The 18,507-nt window shown below is 45.0% G+C and overlaps 1 protein-coding gene across 1 annotated transcript; it reads right to left on the bottom strand.

Annotated features, from left to right (window-relative positions):
• Positions 1-9,442: 9,442 nt before the first annotated feature.
• On the bottom strand, positions 9,443-17,424 carry LOC118079484 (ras-related and estrogen-regulated growth inhibitor-like protein). The gene is made up of 4 exons (XM_035103671.2): positions 17,199-17,424; positions 15,469-15,522; positions 14,078-14,154; positions 9,443-12,285 (listed from the first exon to the last, which is right to left on the bottom strand). The coding sequence occupies exons 1-4, from the start codon at positions 17,335-17,337 to the stop codon at positions 11,860-11,862; spliced, it is 696 nt and encodes a 231-aa protein (XP_034959562.1). The 5' UTR covers positions 17,338-17,424; the 3' UTR covers positions 9,443-11,859.
• Positions 17,425-18,507: the final 1,083 nt, after the last annotated feature.

Below are 18,507 nucleotides of genomic sequence, written 5' to 3' on the forward strand. Positions count from 1 at the left end.
GACCACAAGGGTCATCTAGTTCAACCCCCTGCAACGCAGGGATATTTTGCCCAAGGTGGGGCTCAAACCTACAACCCTGAGATTAAGAGCCTCATTCTCTACCAAACTGAGCTATCCCTGGGCAGCAAACACGCCTCCTTTGAGCATCTAAAACCCCATCATCGAGCTCACGTGTGTCTGTGTGTTTTTAGTGTCTATGAATTGTTAGTGTCAGAAATGTATAAATGAACAGTTATTTTATATTTGGAAGCTTTTATCTACTTTCCATAAATAAAATAATTTGCTACACATTATTCCCTTTTAAGCATTTCACTACCCCATCAGAGCGGCTAAAAGGAGAGAGAGAGAATTTTCTGTTTTACAATTTAAAGTACTCATTTTTACATTCTTAAAATATTAATGACTTCCCTTCTTCTCTTTCCATGGTTCATTTTACATATCAAAAAGCCCTGCATATTTTGCAGAAACTATACCATTCAGCATTCCATTATTACATCCATCATAACTTATTTTCACTGTTGACTTTATCTTCGTGCTGCCGGCGTTTCCAGCTGTACAGAGTTATTTCCCATGTATTCAATAAACATTTTCCAATCGCCTCTAAACGTATGTTCTTCTTGTTCTCTTATTCTGTTCCACTGTCAAGCAGCCCATACAGTCAGAAAGTTCTTCCTGATGTTTAGTCAGAATCTCCTTTCTTGTAACTTGGGTCAGGTCCTACGCTCTGGAGTAGTGGCATGGGAAGGGGGTGCGGGCAGCCCCGGGTGTCATCACTGGGGGGGGGGTGACAAAAATAATTCCCTCACCCACCACACGACCCTTCCTACATCACTGCAGCAACACACTCCCCTCAAGTGTGGTGTAGTGGTTAAGAGCGGTAGACTCCTAATCTGGGGAACCGGGTTCGTGTCTCCGCTCCTCCACATGCAGCTGCTGGGTGACCTTGGGCTAGTCACACTTCTTTGAAGTCTCTCAGCCCCACCCACCTCACAGAGTGTTTGTTGTGGGGGAGGAAGGAAAAGGAGATTGTTAGCCGCTTTGAGACTCCTTCGGGTAGTGATAAAGCGGGATATCAAATCCAAACCCTTCTTCAAGTGATTTCCAGAAACCAGAATAATTGCTGCCTCCCAACTTTGCAGGCAGAGCACAGCCTTTATGGCTAGCAGTAGCCTTCGACAGCCCTCTCCTCCATGAATCTGCCTTAGCTGCCGCCTCCTCTCCATCTTCCTCACCTGCTCGCTTTGGCACAGTAAGTCTCCACGGAGGAAAGCTGCTTCCCTCTGCAAGAACTGGGAGAGTCCCAGCGCTGCCAGCTGGGCAGAGAGCAAGGCTCCCCCTAGAGGCCAGGAGGGGCGGTGGGGATCTTCCTGCCAGGTTTCAGCCACCTGGAAGGTTTTTTGAAGGCTTGATCGGGTTGAAATGGGCTGAGGCTGCTTGGGACAAGTTTCCATGAGGGCTGCTTTTCTGGTGTTGACGAGGGCGGTGTGGGAGTGAGTTAATACTTTTTGCTGGGTCTCGGTTGCTCTGGGTTTTAGGACTGCCTGGTGGAAGCCGCCTTTGGAGGCTCGTTGCCCTAAAAAGCGGCTTTTGAATCTCTGCAATAAGCCCAGAAACCCACCATCCGGCCCCATTTCTTCCCCTCTCCATAAGCAGGCTGCATTCCTCTCACCACCATTAGCATATGTCCAGTCACAGTCCAGCCGCTGGCTCCTATGGTAGGGAGCAAGAGCAATGGGGCTCGGGCTCGGGGAAGTGAGCGGGAAGAGTTTGGAGATCCACACTTAGGTGAGCATGAAGGGAGAGGTGTAGCTAGGTGAGGCAGGGGTCACACCACAGGGACTGAGCCATGTGTCTCTTCTGAGGGGGAGGCGGCGGGTGGACTGCCTACAAGCTCCGCGCTGCTTTTTCGAGCAGCGCAGGGCCTGCATCTGCCCACCAACCCAGCTGCCCTACAGTTGAGGGAGAGGCTGCGGAGAGGCTCCACGCAGTGCACCCTGCCTTAGCTCGTTCTGCCCCCATGGGCGGCTCACTCCATCCCCGGCTGCACACTGCCCCGGGCACCCGAGCAGCTAGCTACGCCACTGCTCTGAAGCAGGAGAAAACAAGCTATTTCTGTCTTGGGAAAAATTATGGAAGGAAGACTTAAAATTTACAGCGTGCTGTGCATTGAAGGAAAACTATATGAAAATGATGCATAGATGGTACTTAACACCACTAAAATTAGCAAAGATGTATAGAACTGCTTCTAATGTTTATTGGAAATGTAAAGAGAAAGAAGGCACATTCTACCATATGTGGTGGACGTGCAAGATAACCAAAGCATTATGGGAAATTATATATAACAGACTGAAGAAAATGTTTAAAATAACATTTGTGGGGGGAAAACAGAGGCTTTTTTATTAGGCATTTTAGGTACAGTATAGAGATTCCAAGAGAGCAGAAAATACTTTTTTATGTATGCGAGGACAGCAGCGAGATTACTACTGGCCCGGAGATGGAAAGAAGACAAAGTTCCAATCAGAGAGCAGTGGCGTAGGAAGGGGTGTGTGGTCCCTGGGAGCCATCACAGGGGTGTGTGTGACAAAATGGCAAAAATAAGTGTTTTTAAAATAAAAAATTGAGGGTCTCACGACACTTTTTTAAAAATAATATTTAAAAACGAGTTTAAAAACTTCATCTGACATGTTATGATTTTGTGGGCAAAGGATGTGGGACATAACATTATGATAGAGGATTGGGAGAAGTTGTGGAAGGAAAATATTAAGTTTACTGCGTGTAGTTTATTAAAGGAGAATATAATTAAAATGATGTATAGATGGTACCTTACACCAGAAAAGCTAGCAAAGATTTACCACAACAACGATAATAAATGTTGGAAATGCAAGAAAGAAATAGGCTCATTTTACCACATGTGGTGGACATGTCCACTGGTGAATGACTTCTGGAATAAGATTTATAATGAACTTAAGAAAGTGCTAAAAGGCACATTTGTGAAGAAACCAGAGGCATTCCTAGTCGGCATTGTAGGGAAGGAGATTCCCAAGAGAAAGGTATCTTTTTTCATGTATGCCACCGCAGCAGCGAGACTTTTGATTGCTAAATACTGGAAGCAGCAAACGTTACCTACGATTGATGAATGGCAGATGAAGATGATGGAATTTGTGGAACTGGCAGAGATGACCGGACGAATCCGCAACCAGGGAGAACAAGCAATTGAAGAAGAGTGGAAAGATTTTAAATTGTATTTAAAAAATTATGCTAAAGTAATATTTTAAGAATAGAAATTAAGTGGTAAATAAATCTGTGGATTAGGTAAAAGAGGTTATTCTAGAATAGAAAATAAGAAATTTAGTATTAAAAGTGAATATTTAGAGGTAGAATTTGCTAAATTAGAAGTGTGTTTGAGAAACACAGGGACGGGAACCCGAGGAGGTCCCAATATACACTGTGACAAAGATAAGTTATACAGTTTTTTTATTTTTTTTACTTTGTGGTTTTTTCTGCTTTTCTTGATTTTTGTATTTTTGCTTTTTTGTATTCATATCTCCCCCACCCTTTCTAATTTTCTGTAAGCCCTTTTACTACTGTGAAAATCAATAAATATCTATTTAAAAAAAAATAAAATAAAAACTTCATCTGATAATTAATTAACCTCAACAAGTCAACATAATAGGTATTGAAACTTTTTAGTCGACAAGTGCAACGAAACGCGGCTAAACTCGACATAGTGGAGAGCGTATGGATAAGGAAGGGGAGGGGGTGTTTCCATTGAGGTCTGTCTCTGCAGTTTGAACTCGAACGAGACGTAAACAACCGGTGACTCATCATCACTCAACCCACAACCAATCCTATCCGCTGCCGTGCCAGTCAGTCAACCCATGTTATTCTGTTGAGTTAGTTGTGCATTATTACTGAAGCTTATAAGTGCTGTAAGTATCTTATTTTTCCTTCTTTTAATAATTTCAATGTGAGGGGGGTGGGGTGACAAGAAATTTTCCGCACCGGGTACCACCTGACCTTGCTATGCCACTGCCAGAGAGGAGTGGCTGATGGAGATGATTGACCGATGGAGATGATTGACCATTGCAAAATGCCGAAAATGACTGGGAAAATCAGAGACCAGGAAGAGAAGAAATTCAAGAAAGAATGGGGGGGGGAATTAGAATGTATTTAAGAGAACACTGTAAACAACTAAAAACTTTGTCAGGATTAGAATAATACTTTTAACGTACAAAATACAATGGAAAAAATGGTTAATAATATTTCTAACAAATCCGGGAAAATAGGATAAGATGAAGGAAAAGGGGATTGACAATGGAACCCAGGGAAGGGCGGTGGGAAGTCAAGGGATTCTGAGAATCCTAAATGTGAAGGTGAATGATAGGTTGAAACTGAAATTTGTTACGTAAAATTTTATAAAAATATTTATAAAAGAGAATTGTAGTTAAACAACATCTGGGAGTCCACAGGTTCCTGCTGTAAACTTTCTGCACCAAGTTGACAAGTCCTTCTCCAGCTTTATGAATCTTTGCCAGCTGGAATTTCTCTTTAACTGTTACTCTGCCGCTCCCCTACAGGCACACACTTGCTGTAATGAGCAGAAATCCAGAGGTGCTACACAACAGGCAGGATACAGGGTTGATGTGTGGGAGATGCTGTGGCCTCTGCCTTTGGGAATGTCAAGGTAAATATAGTGCAGTGGTTCCCAACAGGTGGTCCGGGGACCCCCAGGGGTCCGCGAGCTATGCCAGAGGGGTCCTCAAGATCCTATTAGAATAAAAAATATATTAAATATATTTCGTATGATAACAGATTTTTTGTTTTGGCCACTTCCTGCATGAGCAGAGTCTAGCGCAAAACTAGAATTAGATAGAGGCAGTAGTTCTGCTGTATGCCGCAAGGACTACAAGAAACTTGGAGATAAGGCAATGAAAAAGATCCTTCCACTTGCAACCACATATCGGTGTGAGCAAGCATTTTCTTCCCTGTGTTTCATGAAAAACAAATATAGGAATCGGCTCGACATGCGGTCGGATTTCAGAGTGAAAGTTTCAAGTTTGGAACCTAATGTTTCAGAAATAATGGACTCAAAGGACAGATTTAACTCATCTCATTAAGAACTGAAAATTAAAACTAACTGTATACTGATGGAGTACTCTGTTGTAACTGTAAAAAACGTATAAATATAAAATATAAAAAGACTCTTAATTTGGCTCTCACTTTTTAATTTTAGGATTAGGAATTAATGGGAGTCCTTGTCACAATAGCGGCTCGATGAGGGGTCCTCGAGAAAATTTTGTTGGGAACCCCTGATATAGTGCATGTCTCTGGGCTGTACTCCAGCAACCCTTTGGAGAAGAAGCTTGGGGGGGGGGGGAGAGAACAAATCTAAAAGCCAGTATGATTGTCACTTAAAACAACTATTAAATGCCTACTTCCAGTGTTCTATTAGCCACCAGGCAGGCAGAAATTTACAGCATATCAAGATGCCAAAAAAGGCATAGAAATACCAGTCTGGATCTATGTAAGATTTCTAGGCAAATGGTCTAGTTCAGGTAAATTATTTCTTGGTTGGACTCAGGCAAGTATGTGGCACATTCCCCCAAAGTCCTGAAAAGAATATAAACAGGTTAGTATGCTAGCTATGTATCCTATTTTTCAGAGCACTATCCTTTATTCGAAAATGTCCCTATTTAATGGGTAGTTTAGACCAGACTTGGACCAAACTGCCCTTTAAATAGGGAACACATTCAAATAAGGATAAAAAAGCATAGGAAGGGATTGGGGGAGTGTTGAAGGAGGAAGTTACTTGGTGGCTTCCTTTATGGTGGAAAAACTATTGTTTTTTCCTATTTAAATTATAGTATTTATTTCTCAGTTTGTATCATGTCCTTTAGCATGTGCAAATTGTATGCGTAACTGTTGTCATTCTCATTTCTTTTACAGTGGAACCTTGGTTTATGAACACCTCGGTTTATGAATTTTCGGTTTACGAACGCCGTGGACCCATCTGGAACGGATTAATTCACTTTCCATTACTTTCAATGGGAAAGTTCGCTTCAGTTTATGAACGCTTCAGTTTATGAACAGACTTCCAGAACCAATTGTGTTCATAAACCGAGGTACCACTGTAGTTATATGTAAGTGGACACTCTTAAGTAACATGTTCTAACATTGTGCGCATTCTGTCTACTCTGTTATACAGCTTTTGAATCTCCGAGTTGCTCTGTTGCAGTTTCCTGTCCCCATGCCTATAAATAGGGCTGGTTTGTGCTTTGTATGGTCCTGGCAGGGAAATTAGCATCTAAGCCTTTGGAGCCAGCATAATCACTTGATGGCAGCAGCAGCAGCGAGGGAGGAACACTCAAACTGGAATAAAGAATAACTGGCGACATCTATGCCAGGTGTCTGCTTGGTCTCATTACTGACTTCTCCCAGATTTCATGAGATACAGTAAATCAGAAAGCTGTCTTTGCTGGGGCTACCAATCTTTCCCCTAGTAGGAGGTTGCTGCCTTTTGTGGCTTTGTGACTAATGGAAATCCAACTGATAAAGCTTTTCCCCATCAGTGCATGTGAGGAAAAGTCAGCTGTTCAATTCCTGCCTGTTGAGGCCACCTACCACCCTACTTCTGTAATGCTAACTCTGAACAAGAGTGGATCTGGATGGGCAGCTGAGTAAGTGAAGTAATGTGATCAGGTCACCTCTGTGGCTGACTAATGGGCTCTTCTGGGGCCCCTCTTCCAGTAGTAATAATAATAATATTTATTATTTATACCCTGCCCATCTGGCTAGGTTTCCCCAGCCACGCTGGGTGGCTCCCAACAGAATATTAAAAACACGGTAAAACATCAAACATTAAAAACTTCCCTAAACAGGGCCGCCTTCAGATGTCTTCTAAAAATCAATTAGTTGTTTATTTCCTTGACATCTGATGGATGCCACCACTGAGAAGGCCCTCTGCCTGGTTCCCTGTAACCTCACATCTCGCAGGGAGGGAGCCACCAGAATGCCCTCGGTGCTGGACCTCAGTGTTTGGGCTGAATGATGGGGGTGGAGATGCTCCTTCAGGTGGACTTTGGTAATATGAGGCTTTGAGCAAGGACAAAATTTGGCACCCCCTCCCCAAATATATATATTTACTTTCATGCCCTCCTCCATCTTGCCTTCCATTCTGTGCCCCCTCAGCTCAGTGCCCTGTATGGGGGGAACCACCCACACTGCCCTAAATCCGGCACTGCCTCTTCTCCCTTCCAATGGTTCAGTATGTGGTCAGCCCTTCAAATAGAATACTCTTTCAAACAGAAGACTCTCCTCTGTAAAGTTGGACAAATGTGACACAAATGTGAGCATCCTGAGCACAGCCAGCCCAAGGAAGACAAACGGCCGGTAGTTGTTGCTGTTGTTATTAAAACATTTCCCATAAGAAGAAGAAGAGTTTGGATTTGATATCCCGCTTTATCACTACCCGAAGGAATCTCAAAGCAGCTAACATTCTCCTTTCCCTTCCTCCCCCACAACAAACACTCTGTGAGATGAGTGAGGCTGAGAGACTTCAGAGAAGTGTGACTAGCCCAAGATCACCCAGCAGCTGCATGTGGAGGATCAGGGAAGCAAACCCGGTTCCCCAGATTACGAGACTACCGCTCTTAACCACTACACAACACTGGCTCTCAGAGTAAAGTTGGAGGAAGCTCCTGCAGCCAATCGGAAGCCGCGGAAGCCATGTTGGGTGTTTGGGTTCCAAAGAACGTTCACAAACTGGAACACTCACTTCCGGTGTTTGCGGCATTCAGGAGCCAAAACATTCAAGTCGCAAGGCATTCGTCAACCAAGGCATGATTGTATATAGGATTATGATGCGGAAAAATGAAAAAACGGAATGGGCAGCTTCATCCATCTCTACTTCTGACTCACAGTGATTTGAGTGCTGGGCCATCTTTTAAAGGGCTGAAAGAATGATGCATCACATAATTGGGGTTGTTTTTATCTCTCAGCATATTGTTGCTTTGCTCTGGAAACCACCTACAAGTCATGTTGCATCCAAAACCATTTTTAATTTCTCAATAGGGGGTCTTCAACATCTGGCACAAACTTACTGTTACAGCAGCAAAGCCTGTGTTGTGCTTGTGTACACGTGCTTGGCAGGTCTTCTTTGCTCTGATCTAAGCCAGGGCTCACCTAGAATGTGGTCAGTGACTGGAAAGAACAGTTTATCCAGGGAGAAGCGGAAAGCTATATAAACAGCCACCTTAGCAAAGCGACTGGTGCTGATGAAAACAAACGGGCAAAACAGGGAACATTCCTGCCTGGAATCACAGTAGCGGAAGCAGACCTCATATCTCTGGGAGTTCTGCAGCAAGGGAGGGGGACAGAGTTGAAGACGGGAGGCACTTCCAAATGAGTTGTCATTGAGCATTCATCCTGATACACTCGAAGGGAGATCAAATGTTGGCTACTTATTGAACATTCACTCTTATTCGTTTGTAGGGAGGTTAGATGCCATTGCATCAAAGCACACATAATCCCACATGTTCCAGTGCATTTCCCTGTCACTTTCCTTACTGCAATTAGCCTGATGCTTTTTTTGGAGGGGGGGGAGTTTGTTGCGCAGTACCTCCCAATGAACTATACTTGTGGCACATGGACAAGCCAGTGTCATGGACTGCTGGGGAATCCCCAAGGGAAGCAGGATCAAAGCCTGGGGATCAGTGGTGGGATGACGATGAGGGGTCAGAGGGAGAAGACTGGGAGGAGTTGGTGTCAGAAGCTGAAGAGGCAACAGGGCTTAGTGATTGGGGGTGAGTCTGTGATAGAGAGCAGTCCAGACTCAGAGGCAGAAGCCAAAGCAGGGGAAGAGGGGGGCCAAGAGGCAGAGATGAGTCAGGATGGTGAAGGGCCCCTCCTGCTCCCCTCCCCCCTGTAGTTTAATTCTACAGCAGGGAGCCTTTTTCAGCCTGGGGCCACCTTACCTTCTGTGCAACCTTCCAGAGGCCTCAGGCCAGTGGTGGGCAGGGCCTCAGGCAAATGTGGGAGGAGCACCGAATGTCAGTGTTACCATTTTACCATTACATAGGGGGCTAATTACTACACACACCCCTCTCTTATATTTCATCCAGGCACGCAAGACACATCACCAGGGTACAAAAACATGCAAAAACATCCAAGGAGGGTGTGATCGAGTGTGGGTTTAGGAGGGGGAGAATCTTGAGGGCCAGATAGAGACACCTAGAGGGCCACAGTTGGGTTCCCCATCCCTGCCCTACAGCATATTCATTCTTCTAGCATGGACAAAAACAGAAATCCAAGTAAACAAATAAACATATTGTACTCTGCCCATTTTCTGGGCCGTATGACAGCTGCCCTGCCCCTTGTCACCTGGCTCCAGGAATGTTCCCTTTCCCTCATCCTGTTGAGAACAAAAGATCATCCCAAAACCGCCTGAACAAGAGGTGCATCTGTGTTTATTTTACTCCCTTGTGCACAAAAGTAAAGTACCAGCACAGAAATGAGTTTAGAAACAGCCACAGCCGTCTTATTTACACACTCAGCCTTCTCAGCTCACCGTAGAAAGAAGAGCACATGAAATTACACACATATATTCAGGAAGTGGCTTTGCTTTGTGGAAACGACAGCGTGAAGGGTTCAGATCCAAGACTCATTTTCAGTTGTAGGCTGTAACACTAGAAGCGGAGAATCCTGCCCCCACCCAGGTATTGCTGGACAAAAGCTCCAATTCTTGATGACTGGCCATGGAGCTGATGGGAACAGAAGTCCAACACCGTGTATGCAGCGATCTCATTCCAAAGAAACCAACTCCAGGGTAGACCTTGTAACTTCTCTCCACTAGGCTGCTAACTGGGAATTGGTTTCCTTTGCATGCAAAGGATTGCTTTCAACAGCACATATCGAGGGCTTCTCCCTCTCCACCAAACAGCCACTGCCCAACCCAACCTGTGCATCTGGGGTGAAAGGGCAGACCATCTCCTTGCAACCTCCTTTCTCTGCCAGAGGAGTCGCCTGCTCCCAATTCTTTGCACTTTCAACCGCTTCTTAGGGGCCCCGGGGACAATTTTCCAGCAGAAGACAAGCTCCAGCTCCTCTCTGGGATCAGGCTATTTAAGATCTACCACACCCACACAAAGCCCTGGAAGGAAGCCATGTCTCCCTTTGCACAGGCGTGTGCTGTACATCACTTAAGAACAGCAGCTGCCTGCTGCCAGCCAACCGATCGGGAGGGAGGGGTGGCTGATTAGGACATGGAGTTCCAGGCACCTACTCACATCGCTCTGCAGCTCGGCAGTAAAGCAGTCAAGTTGAAAGCAAGCAAGACAGAACCGGAGGCTGGAGGAAGACTTGGCAAAGATTCTTGTGTCTTTGCTCAGAACACGCAGCTGACGATATGCTTCTTCCAAGCTGCTGTTATCAAGGCGGGAGTAGCGAGGATTCAACACCAACATGTACAGGGAGAGGCTAAGGCCATACCATATAAGCTTGCCCCATTCAGCATCCACTGGGCTTAAGAGATGGGAATGTTTTGCATGAATAAAGTCCCAGATTCTACTGTTCAGGTCCAGCATCACCAAGCTGCCCCACCAGTGTTGGGAGACTGCAGCTGGGTTTTAATTTCCCACAATGCCCCATAACGCTGCTCAGGGGCACGACTGGAAATTAAAATGTTGGGGCACACCCAACCCCCTGCCCCAGGGCCTGCAGCAGCGCTGATAAGCCTGTTGGGGGCCACCTGTGCAGAGGAAGGAGCACCAGAGGTGACCCTGCTTGTCACCTGAATCCCTGGCATCTCCAGTTTAAGGCTGTTGGGTAGCACACCTGGGGAATCCTCTGTAAGAGTTGTTGCCAGCAAGCCAAATTAGGATGTACTGGGCCAGATGGGTGACTCAGTGTAAGTATAGTGTTAGGAACTCCAGAGCTGACAATGAGATTTGCAATCCCATCCAACAAGTGAAATTCCCATCTGTGCCATGGGGTGTAAAATGAAGATGTAGGACGGTCGCATCCACACATTTAAAAGCATGTTTATGGCCCCAGCCAAATAATCACGGGAGCTGTCGTTTACACCTCTCAAAAAGCTACAATTCCCAATACCCCTAACAAACTACAGTTCCCAATATTCTTTGCAGGGCGAGGGCACGCTTTAAATGTGAATTAAAAATATGGTGTGGATGCAACCGTCGTCTCTTTCAGCCATCGGTCCAGGACAGCCTTTTTTCAACCTTGGGTTCTCAAGGTTGAACTACCGCCCCCATCATCCCTGAACACTGGCCATGCTGGCTAGGAATGACAGGAGTTGTGGTCCAACAACATCTAGGAATCCAAGGTTGAGAAAGGTTGGTCTAGAGATATGGCCCTGTGCAAACACAAAGGTTTTATAGCAGTTCTCGTGCATCAATATAGGAGATGGAAATGGAGACCCCCAGCTTAAATCAAGGGTATTGGGCAAGAAGCTAGCTGCCCCTGATCCAATTCCTACTGTGTAAAAGTTCAGGGGGAAGGGAACGTTCATCCCCCCTTAAGGGCAGCCTGGCACCTCTTGAATTTCAACACCACTTTATTGCCTATTGAGTCGCATTGCCCTGCAGACTCCTGCCTCTGGAGCAGGGTTAGAAGAATGAAATACCCTACTCCAGGCATGGTGTTTCTCATATTCTCAGTCCATCTCACTAGTGGTGGTGGGTACCCATTGGGACTGGTAGGGCAGAAGGCAAGGAGGCCAACAGGCCTAGCCACCCCCTGATGGGCCATACATTAGAAGGCAGGCAGGCGGGAGCTGGCTGACGGCAGACTGAGGTTGGTGGGGCAGTGCCCTGTTTGCCCTGGCGGACCAGCTTTCACCATGTCTCACATGGAGTCTGTTCTCTTCCGGGCAAACACAGCAGACACGCTCTTCACGATGCTGCGGATCCCAGTGCCTTTCTTCACGGCCAGTTTGGCCTCGCAGATGCGTTCCGCCAGGCTGTTGAAGACCACGAGGGCCCCGTGGTAGGCTTCTGCTGCTGACACCTCGTAGAACTCACAGTCCAAGGAGAGAGCCAGGAGCCTGCCCTCCTCGCTGGAGACTGTGCGCCGGTGGTGCAAGTCTCTCTTGTTGCCCACGATGACAATGGGCACTTTCTCCTGGGCTGGTCCTTCCTTGGCCGCCTTGATGAACTGGATTTTGGGTTGCACACTGTTAAAGCTGGCTCGGTCACAGATGCTGTAGACCAAGACAAAGCCGTCGGCCCACTGGATGCGCTTGTCCTCAGAAGAGCTCTCATCTGTCCGCTCCTGAAAAGGAAGGAAAATGTAAGGGTTCCAATGTTTAGTCTATTGATTGGTTAGATTGATTGGTTGCTCTTTTTTATTGAATAAAAGCAATGCCCTTATCAAACAGTTGGTCTGCAAATATAAAGCATTCCTTTAGAGGAGAGAGAGAGAAGGAAAGATGTATCTTCTAAGTTAGTGCCTGCAACACTGGGATTGTTGGAGAGCCTGCAGTTCTGCAGATGCTGTTGGACTCTGTCTCAAGCAGCATGGCCAATGGTCAGGAATGATGGGAGTTGTAGTGCAGCAACACATTGAGCCCCCCCACCCCAATATGAAAGAAATAATATCTTCTTCATCACAATTATTGTTTTTCTCATATGCAGATTTATTCAGTTTATTGACTGAAGCTCATGTGACTATGATTTGATCTAATCAGATGGCATGTCATCCTACAAATAAATTGAGAACCCAGGAGATGCAATAAAATAACATTTAAAAGGCTGGTCTTTCAGAGGAGCACCATAGAATCATATCATCTAGATCCTCAGCTTGGTTGACATCCCATCACAGCTCAAGTCAAGAAACAAACGCAATTAACCAGAATTCCCATAGTTACAGCAGTCAGGTACTTTTCAAGAGACTAATCCTGTGCAACAGTCTCACACATGGCTTTTAAACTTGCTGCACTCTTGTCAAGAGGAGACTCCTATTCCCCTTGTAGAGCAATAATTCCCTGACGAGGGAAGAGGGCATTGATTGTTAAACCACTCTGGGAATTGTAGCTCCGTGAAGGGGAACACTCTCAGCACCTTTAACAAATGACAGTTCCCAGAATTCTTCGTGGAAAGCCACGGCTGTTTAAAGTGATATAAGAGGGCAGATGGGGCCTTAGAAAGTGGAGTTTTACACACACACACACACACACACAGGAATTTGGCACGAAGCTTGTAATTTAAAGGTACTGATCGTCTGCCAGACCTTTGGGAATTATCTGAGATCAACTGGGAATAAAGTGGTGCCTCGCTTAACGAATGCCCTGCTTAACGAAATTTCCGCTTAACGAAAGGATTTTTCGAGCGGAGGTTGCCTCGCTAGACGAATTCGTTTTATGAAAAATTTGTCTAGCGAATCGCGGTTTCCCATAGGAACGCATTGAAATTCAATTAATGTGTTCCTATGGGCAAAAAATAAAATTTAAAAAAATTCAATGCATTCCTATGGGATTCGCTAGACGAATTTTCCGTTATAAGAAAAGACCTGCGGAACTAATTAAATTCGTCTAGCGAGGCACCACTGTAATTATATTTTTAACTATTGCTTGCTTTGCATTTGTTTTTAAATAGTTTACTTTCTTATTTTTTAAAAAAATCCCCACCCCCCACAATCATGGCACTGCCCATGAATCTCTTGTCAACCTTTTGTCATTGCTGTTCAAAGGGGGAGTATAAGTACTGGAAGTCGAATGAAGGTGATAGTGTGGATGGTTAAGTCCAGTGAAAGGCGACTATGGGATTGGGGTCCTCATCTCGCTTTCAGGCCGTGGGAGCCGGCCTTTGTCCACAGACAGCTTTCCAGGTCATGTGGCCAGCATGACTAAACCACTTCTGGCGCAACGGAACACTGTGACGGAAATCAGAGCACACAGAAACACCATTTACCTTCCCGCCACAGCGGTACCTGTTTATCTACTTGCATTGGCATGCTTTCGAACTGCTAGGTTCGCAGGAGCTGGGACAGAGCAACGGTGAGCTCCATCGCAGGGATTTGAAACGCCAACCTTCTGATCGGTGATAGTGTAGGATAACCCTCTCACCTGCGAGCAAGGGAAATCCCAGATGTGGAAGAGGATCTCTCTGCCTTCCGCTGCTAAAGTGTGGGTGTAGATAGACTCTGGGTGGGGGAAAAGCATACAGTTCAGGTTTGCCAAAAAGCCACTCCCGATAGCTCTGTTCTCTCACTTCCCCTCTCTGCGTCTGCTCCTCTGCCACTCCCTTTCCAACCTGGCATTCCTCTCCAGGTGTTAGCAACTGGCAGCCTCGTAAAGCAAGAAACGAGAACTGGAAAAGTTTTATACAGTTTTGATCCCTGTATGGGACAGCGGCATATTCCTTCACTGCAGGCGGTTGGGTGAGATAATCCTCAGGGTACCTTCTAACTCAACAATTCTATGAATCAAGATTTCTCCTTCTTCCTTAGTGGCAACTTTATACAACCAAAACTCGGTTCCCAAACACCTCCATTTTGGAACGTTTCGGCTCCTGAACGACGGAAACCTGGAAGCAAGTGTTCGGGTTTTCTAACTTTTTCAGAAGCCGAACATCTGACGCGGCTTCTGCTTGAGTGCAGGAAGCTCTTGCAGCCAATCGGAAGCCGTGCCTCAGTTGTCGAACATTTCGGAAGCCGAATGGGCTTCCGGAACGGATTACGTCCAACAACCAAGGTTTGATTGTACACACAAAATGGTTCACTGTGTGTGGGGGGAAGCTACTATGCAGTGTTAGTTATAAGTGGCTTCCTTGTGGCAGCTGAGCAGCAGGCTAAGAATCTGGACCAGCTGCAGGACTGAGAAGGAAGGCCCCGGAGAAAGCAGCCTCCAGGTCCTGGTGGGCCTATATGGGCTTATCTGGCCCTGTTGATGGTGCTACAACCAGTGCCGGCTAGCTTAGAGCTGCCATTTTAATTTTCCATAGTGCCCAGGAGTAGTGCTATGTTGGAGCCACCATGCGATGTTAAAATGGCAGAGGTCATAGGAAGTTCCCTTATTGGCCCACCTAGCTCAGTACTGCCCACACTGAGTGACTGGCAGACTAGGGTGTCCAAGCTCTACCTAGAGATGTCAGGAGATTGAATCTGGCAATTTCTGCATGCAAAGCAGATGCACTACAGCACGGAGGTCCCAGGGCTGGTTTCAGGTTTGGAGAAACAGGCATCAGCGCAGAGACAGACTCTGGCAGCTGCCTGAGAATCCCATATGCTGGCACTGGTTTTTCTAGAATCCCCTCACTGGATGGTAATCTAATCTACCCATCCCCTCCTGCTCCACATTTCACGGCAGAAGGAAACAACCCAGCCCTTTGCACAGCATTCATTTTTGCAACTGGAATTGTTTCTTGTTTTTTTTCCCAACTATCCAGCCTCCCCAAGGGTGACATGAAATTAACAGGCACAAATCTGTCCATGCAATGATGTAATTATGACACTCACCCATGTCTCCATATTCCCCGATGAACCTTCTAGTGAGAAAGCGCACTGTCAAAGCTGTGAAAAAGAGTGGGAGTTGTAACTGTTATGTAGGACAGATATTGAGATATTGGGGGGGGGGAGGGAGGACCTTTGTTCTATTCTCAGACCGAGAAAAACAAACATAAACTCAAACCTGCAAATATGAAAGTTATCAAAATTAAGTTTGCTGGATTTGTAGCTGATCTGACAGCTATTTTTTCCCCCTTGAGGAGAAAATCTTAAGTTCTACAGAGCCAAAAGCATAATTTTGCACATGGTTTATAACCATGTGCTAATGGCCATTTCCAATTAAAGATGTTTGCACAGTGGTAGGTCGCTGCCCCTACAAACATCTATAATTATAGCACAATCCCAATCATGTTTAGTTCCACTGAGCTGGTTTGCATGTAATGCTGTGCCAAACCATGGCTTAGCATGAACACATGAGGAGAATTGCAACCTGCTGAACTCCTCTCCTGGTATTGTTGCCACCATATGACCTGGGCCTAAGCCATGGTTTGGTTTAGCGTTCCATTTGAACCCGAGCTTGTGGTTTATCACATTCTAGACAAACCATTTATAGCTAAAGTTTGTTCATGAGTTTGCAGCTCATGGTTTGTTTGGAGGAGACGAATCAAGAATTGGGTCTCAAATGATACAGTAAGCCAAATTATGGCTTCGCTCACATAAATGCAGGAGGAGGAGGACTGGGCAAGGACCACACACGATCTTCTCTGTGAGAACCCTCACACTTGTGCATTTGCACTAAGCCATGGTTTGGTTTAGAGTTACATACACACCAGCTCACTGCATTCTGTGGTGCTTGCTCCCTAATAATTGTATTTAGGACAGCAGCCTTCTTTGTAAGCTCAATAGAATTTTTGTAGAATTTCCTTCATACCGAGTTCCATAACACTTGGGGAGCATATGACTGGGCTGTTATTTTTTCTTTATTTGTTACATTTCTGCTCCACCTTTCTTCCACCATAGAACCCAAGGTGACATACGGTAAATATAGTTCCCACACAGTCACCCATCCAGGCATTAACCAGACTCAAGCCTGCTTAGCTTCTACAAGATGGTCACTTTGCTTGCCTACAGGCCATTTTGCTAGCAATGCCTCAATTAACCTCCAAGTCAGTATGCAAAAACTCACAAAAAAAGATGCAGCTATTGACAAATTATAGAATATATTTCATGTATGGATGCAATCATTATGCTTCAGATTAGGGTTTCTTTAACTTAAAGTAAGGCTGCAATCATTTGTACGTCTACTTGAGAGTAAGTCCCATTGAAATCAGCAGGATCTACTTCTGAGCAAACATACACAGAAGTCCACTGGAAATATATACTGCGAAAGAGTTAAGAAACAAAAATTAATTTTAAAAAGGAAGACATTTCAGTGAGCCGTGAAATACTGCAATCTTCCCTCTGTGCTTCATATCATTTAGCAAATCGGATGAGAGGTTAGCAATTGGCTCATACATATGGATCGTAGTGGATCATGCAACTTTTCCCGTGTACTGTAAATATCGAACTCACAAAACAATGCTGAGTTGTGTTCCACCCTAGCTACCTTTTCTGAAAGGCAAAGGAGAAGTCCCCAAAATATAGGGGTTCTGTCTCTGAGGGGGTGTTTCACAGCATTAAGTTTCCAGATTTCCTTCATTTGACTCACTTTTTCGTTACTTTCTTCCAGTGACAGAACTCACCTGATTTTCCCACGCTGTCTGCTCCAAGGACCACCACGTTGGCTTCCACTTTCAATGGCGAAGAAGTGGGTGCCTCCACCCCAGACTGGTGGTCTGGGGTGTAGCTGGCACTTCTACGCAGAGGGATTCGGAGGACCATTGGTGGATCTCTTCTCACCCAATCTGTCAACCACTGACTTGTCTCTTGGCTGCTTTCCTCTCTCTGTTCAGCCAGAAGGAGAATGACTCCCTTTCTCACTGCAGCTGGAGGAGTGATTTGCATGGATCATACCATTCCTAATGAACAGGAGGGGTTTCACTCAGGGGAGCGGCTAGGTGAACAGATCCCCAGCTATTAAAAAACACACCATGACAGCATGCAATGTAGCAGGCTAATTTTATTCACAATAAAATTGTCAAGAGGAAATAGTGGTGAGATTGACCCCCCTGCATTGGAGTAGTGGGAGAATCTGGGTGGGGCTCATTCTTTCTATATACGTAGATTTCACCTCCAGTACTCTCCATATATTATACACACAGCCCAATATGGGATAAAATGAACCCCATCATGTGTTCAAAATGCATAGGATTGGTATCTAACACTGAGTAAAATTGAGTAAAAATGTGCAAAACAAGTTCAAAATTGTGTTGGAAATGTGAAGAGAAGGAGGGTACTTTTTACCATATGCAGTGTAAAGGCTTTCTGGGAAATGATATATAATGAACTAAAGAAAATGTTTAAAAATACATTTGTTAAAAAACCAGTAGCCTTCTTACTAGGTACACTAGGTGAAGAGTTACCAAGAGAAGATAAAAGACTTTTTATGTATGCAACAACAGCAGCGAGAATGCTACTAGCCCAGAGATGGGAGGAAGGAGAAATATCAACAAAAGAAGAATGGCAGATGAAACCGGTGGGAGTATGCAGAGATGACGAAACTGACAGGGAAGATCCGAAACCAAGAATATCAAGTATTTTCAAAAGACTGGAGTAAAATTGTAATTTATTTAAAAGACCACTGTAAACAGTTAAAATCTTTGGCAGGGATGTAATGAGGAATTACTTATGGTAATTACGGTTATAAAATAGATGGGTAATGGTAAAAAATGCAGCAATTTTAAACTTAAACATGGAACCCATGGAGGGAGGGAAGGAGGTCCGAAGGTTCAAAAGAACCTTGTATTTTAATATTTGAAATGGTTATGTTTTATATGTATAAAATTATCAAAAATCCAATAAAAATTATAAAAAAACAAACAAAGTGCATATGAAGGCCTCTGTTTGAAGGTATTTTCTGTTTGAAGAGCTGTCTGTTCCAGGGGTTTCCAA

The sequence above is a fragment of the Zootoca vivipara genome, chromosome 14, assembly GCF_963506605.1.
Source record: "Zootoca vivipara chromosome 14, rZooViv1.1, whole genome shotgun sequence".
Taxonomy (NCBI): Eukaryota; Metazoa; Chordata; class Lepidosauria; order Squamata; family Lacertidae; genus Zootoca; species Zootoca vivipara.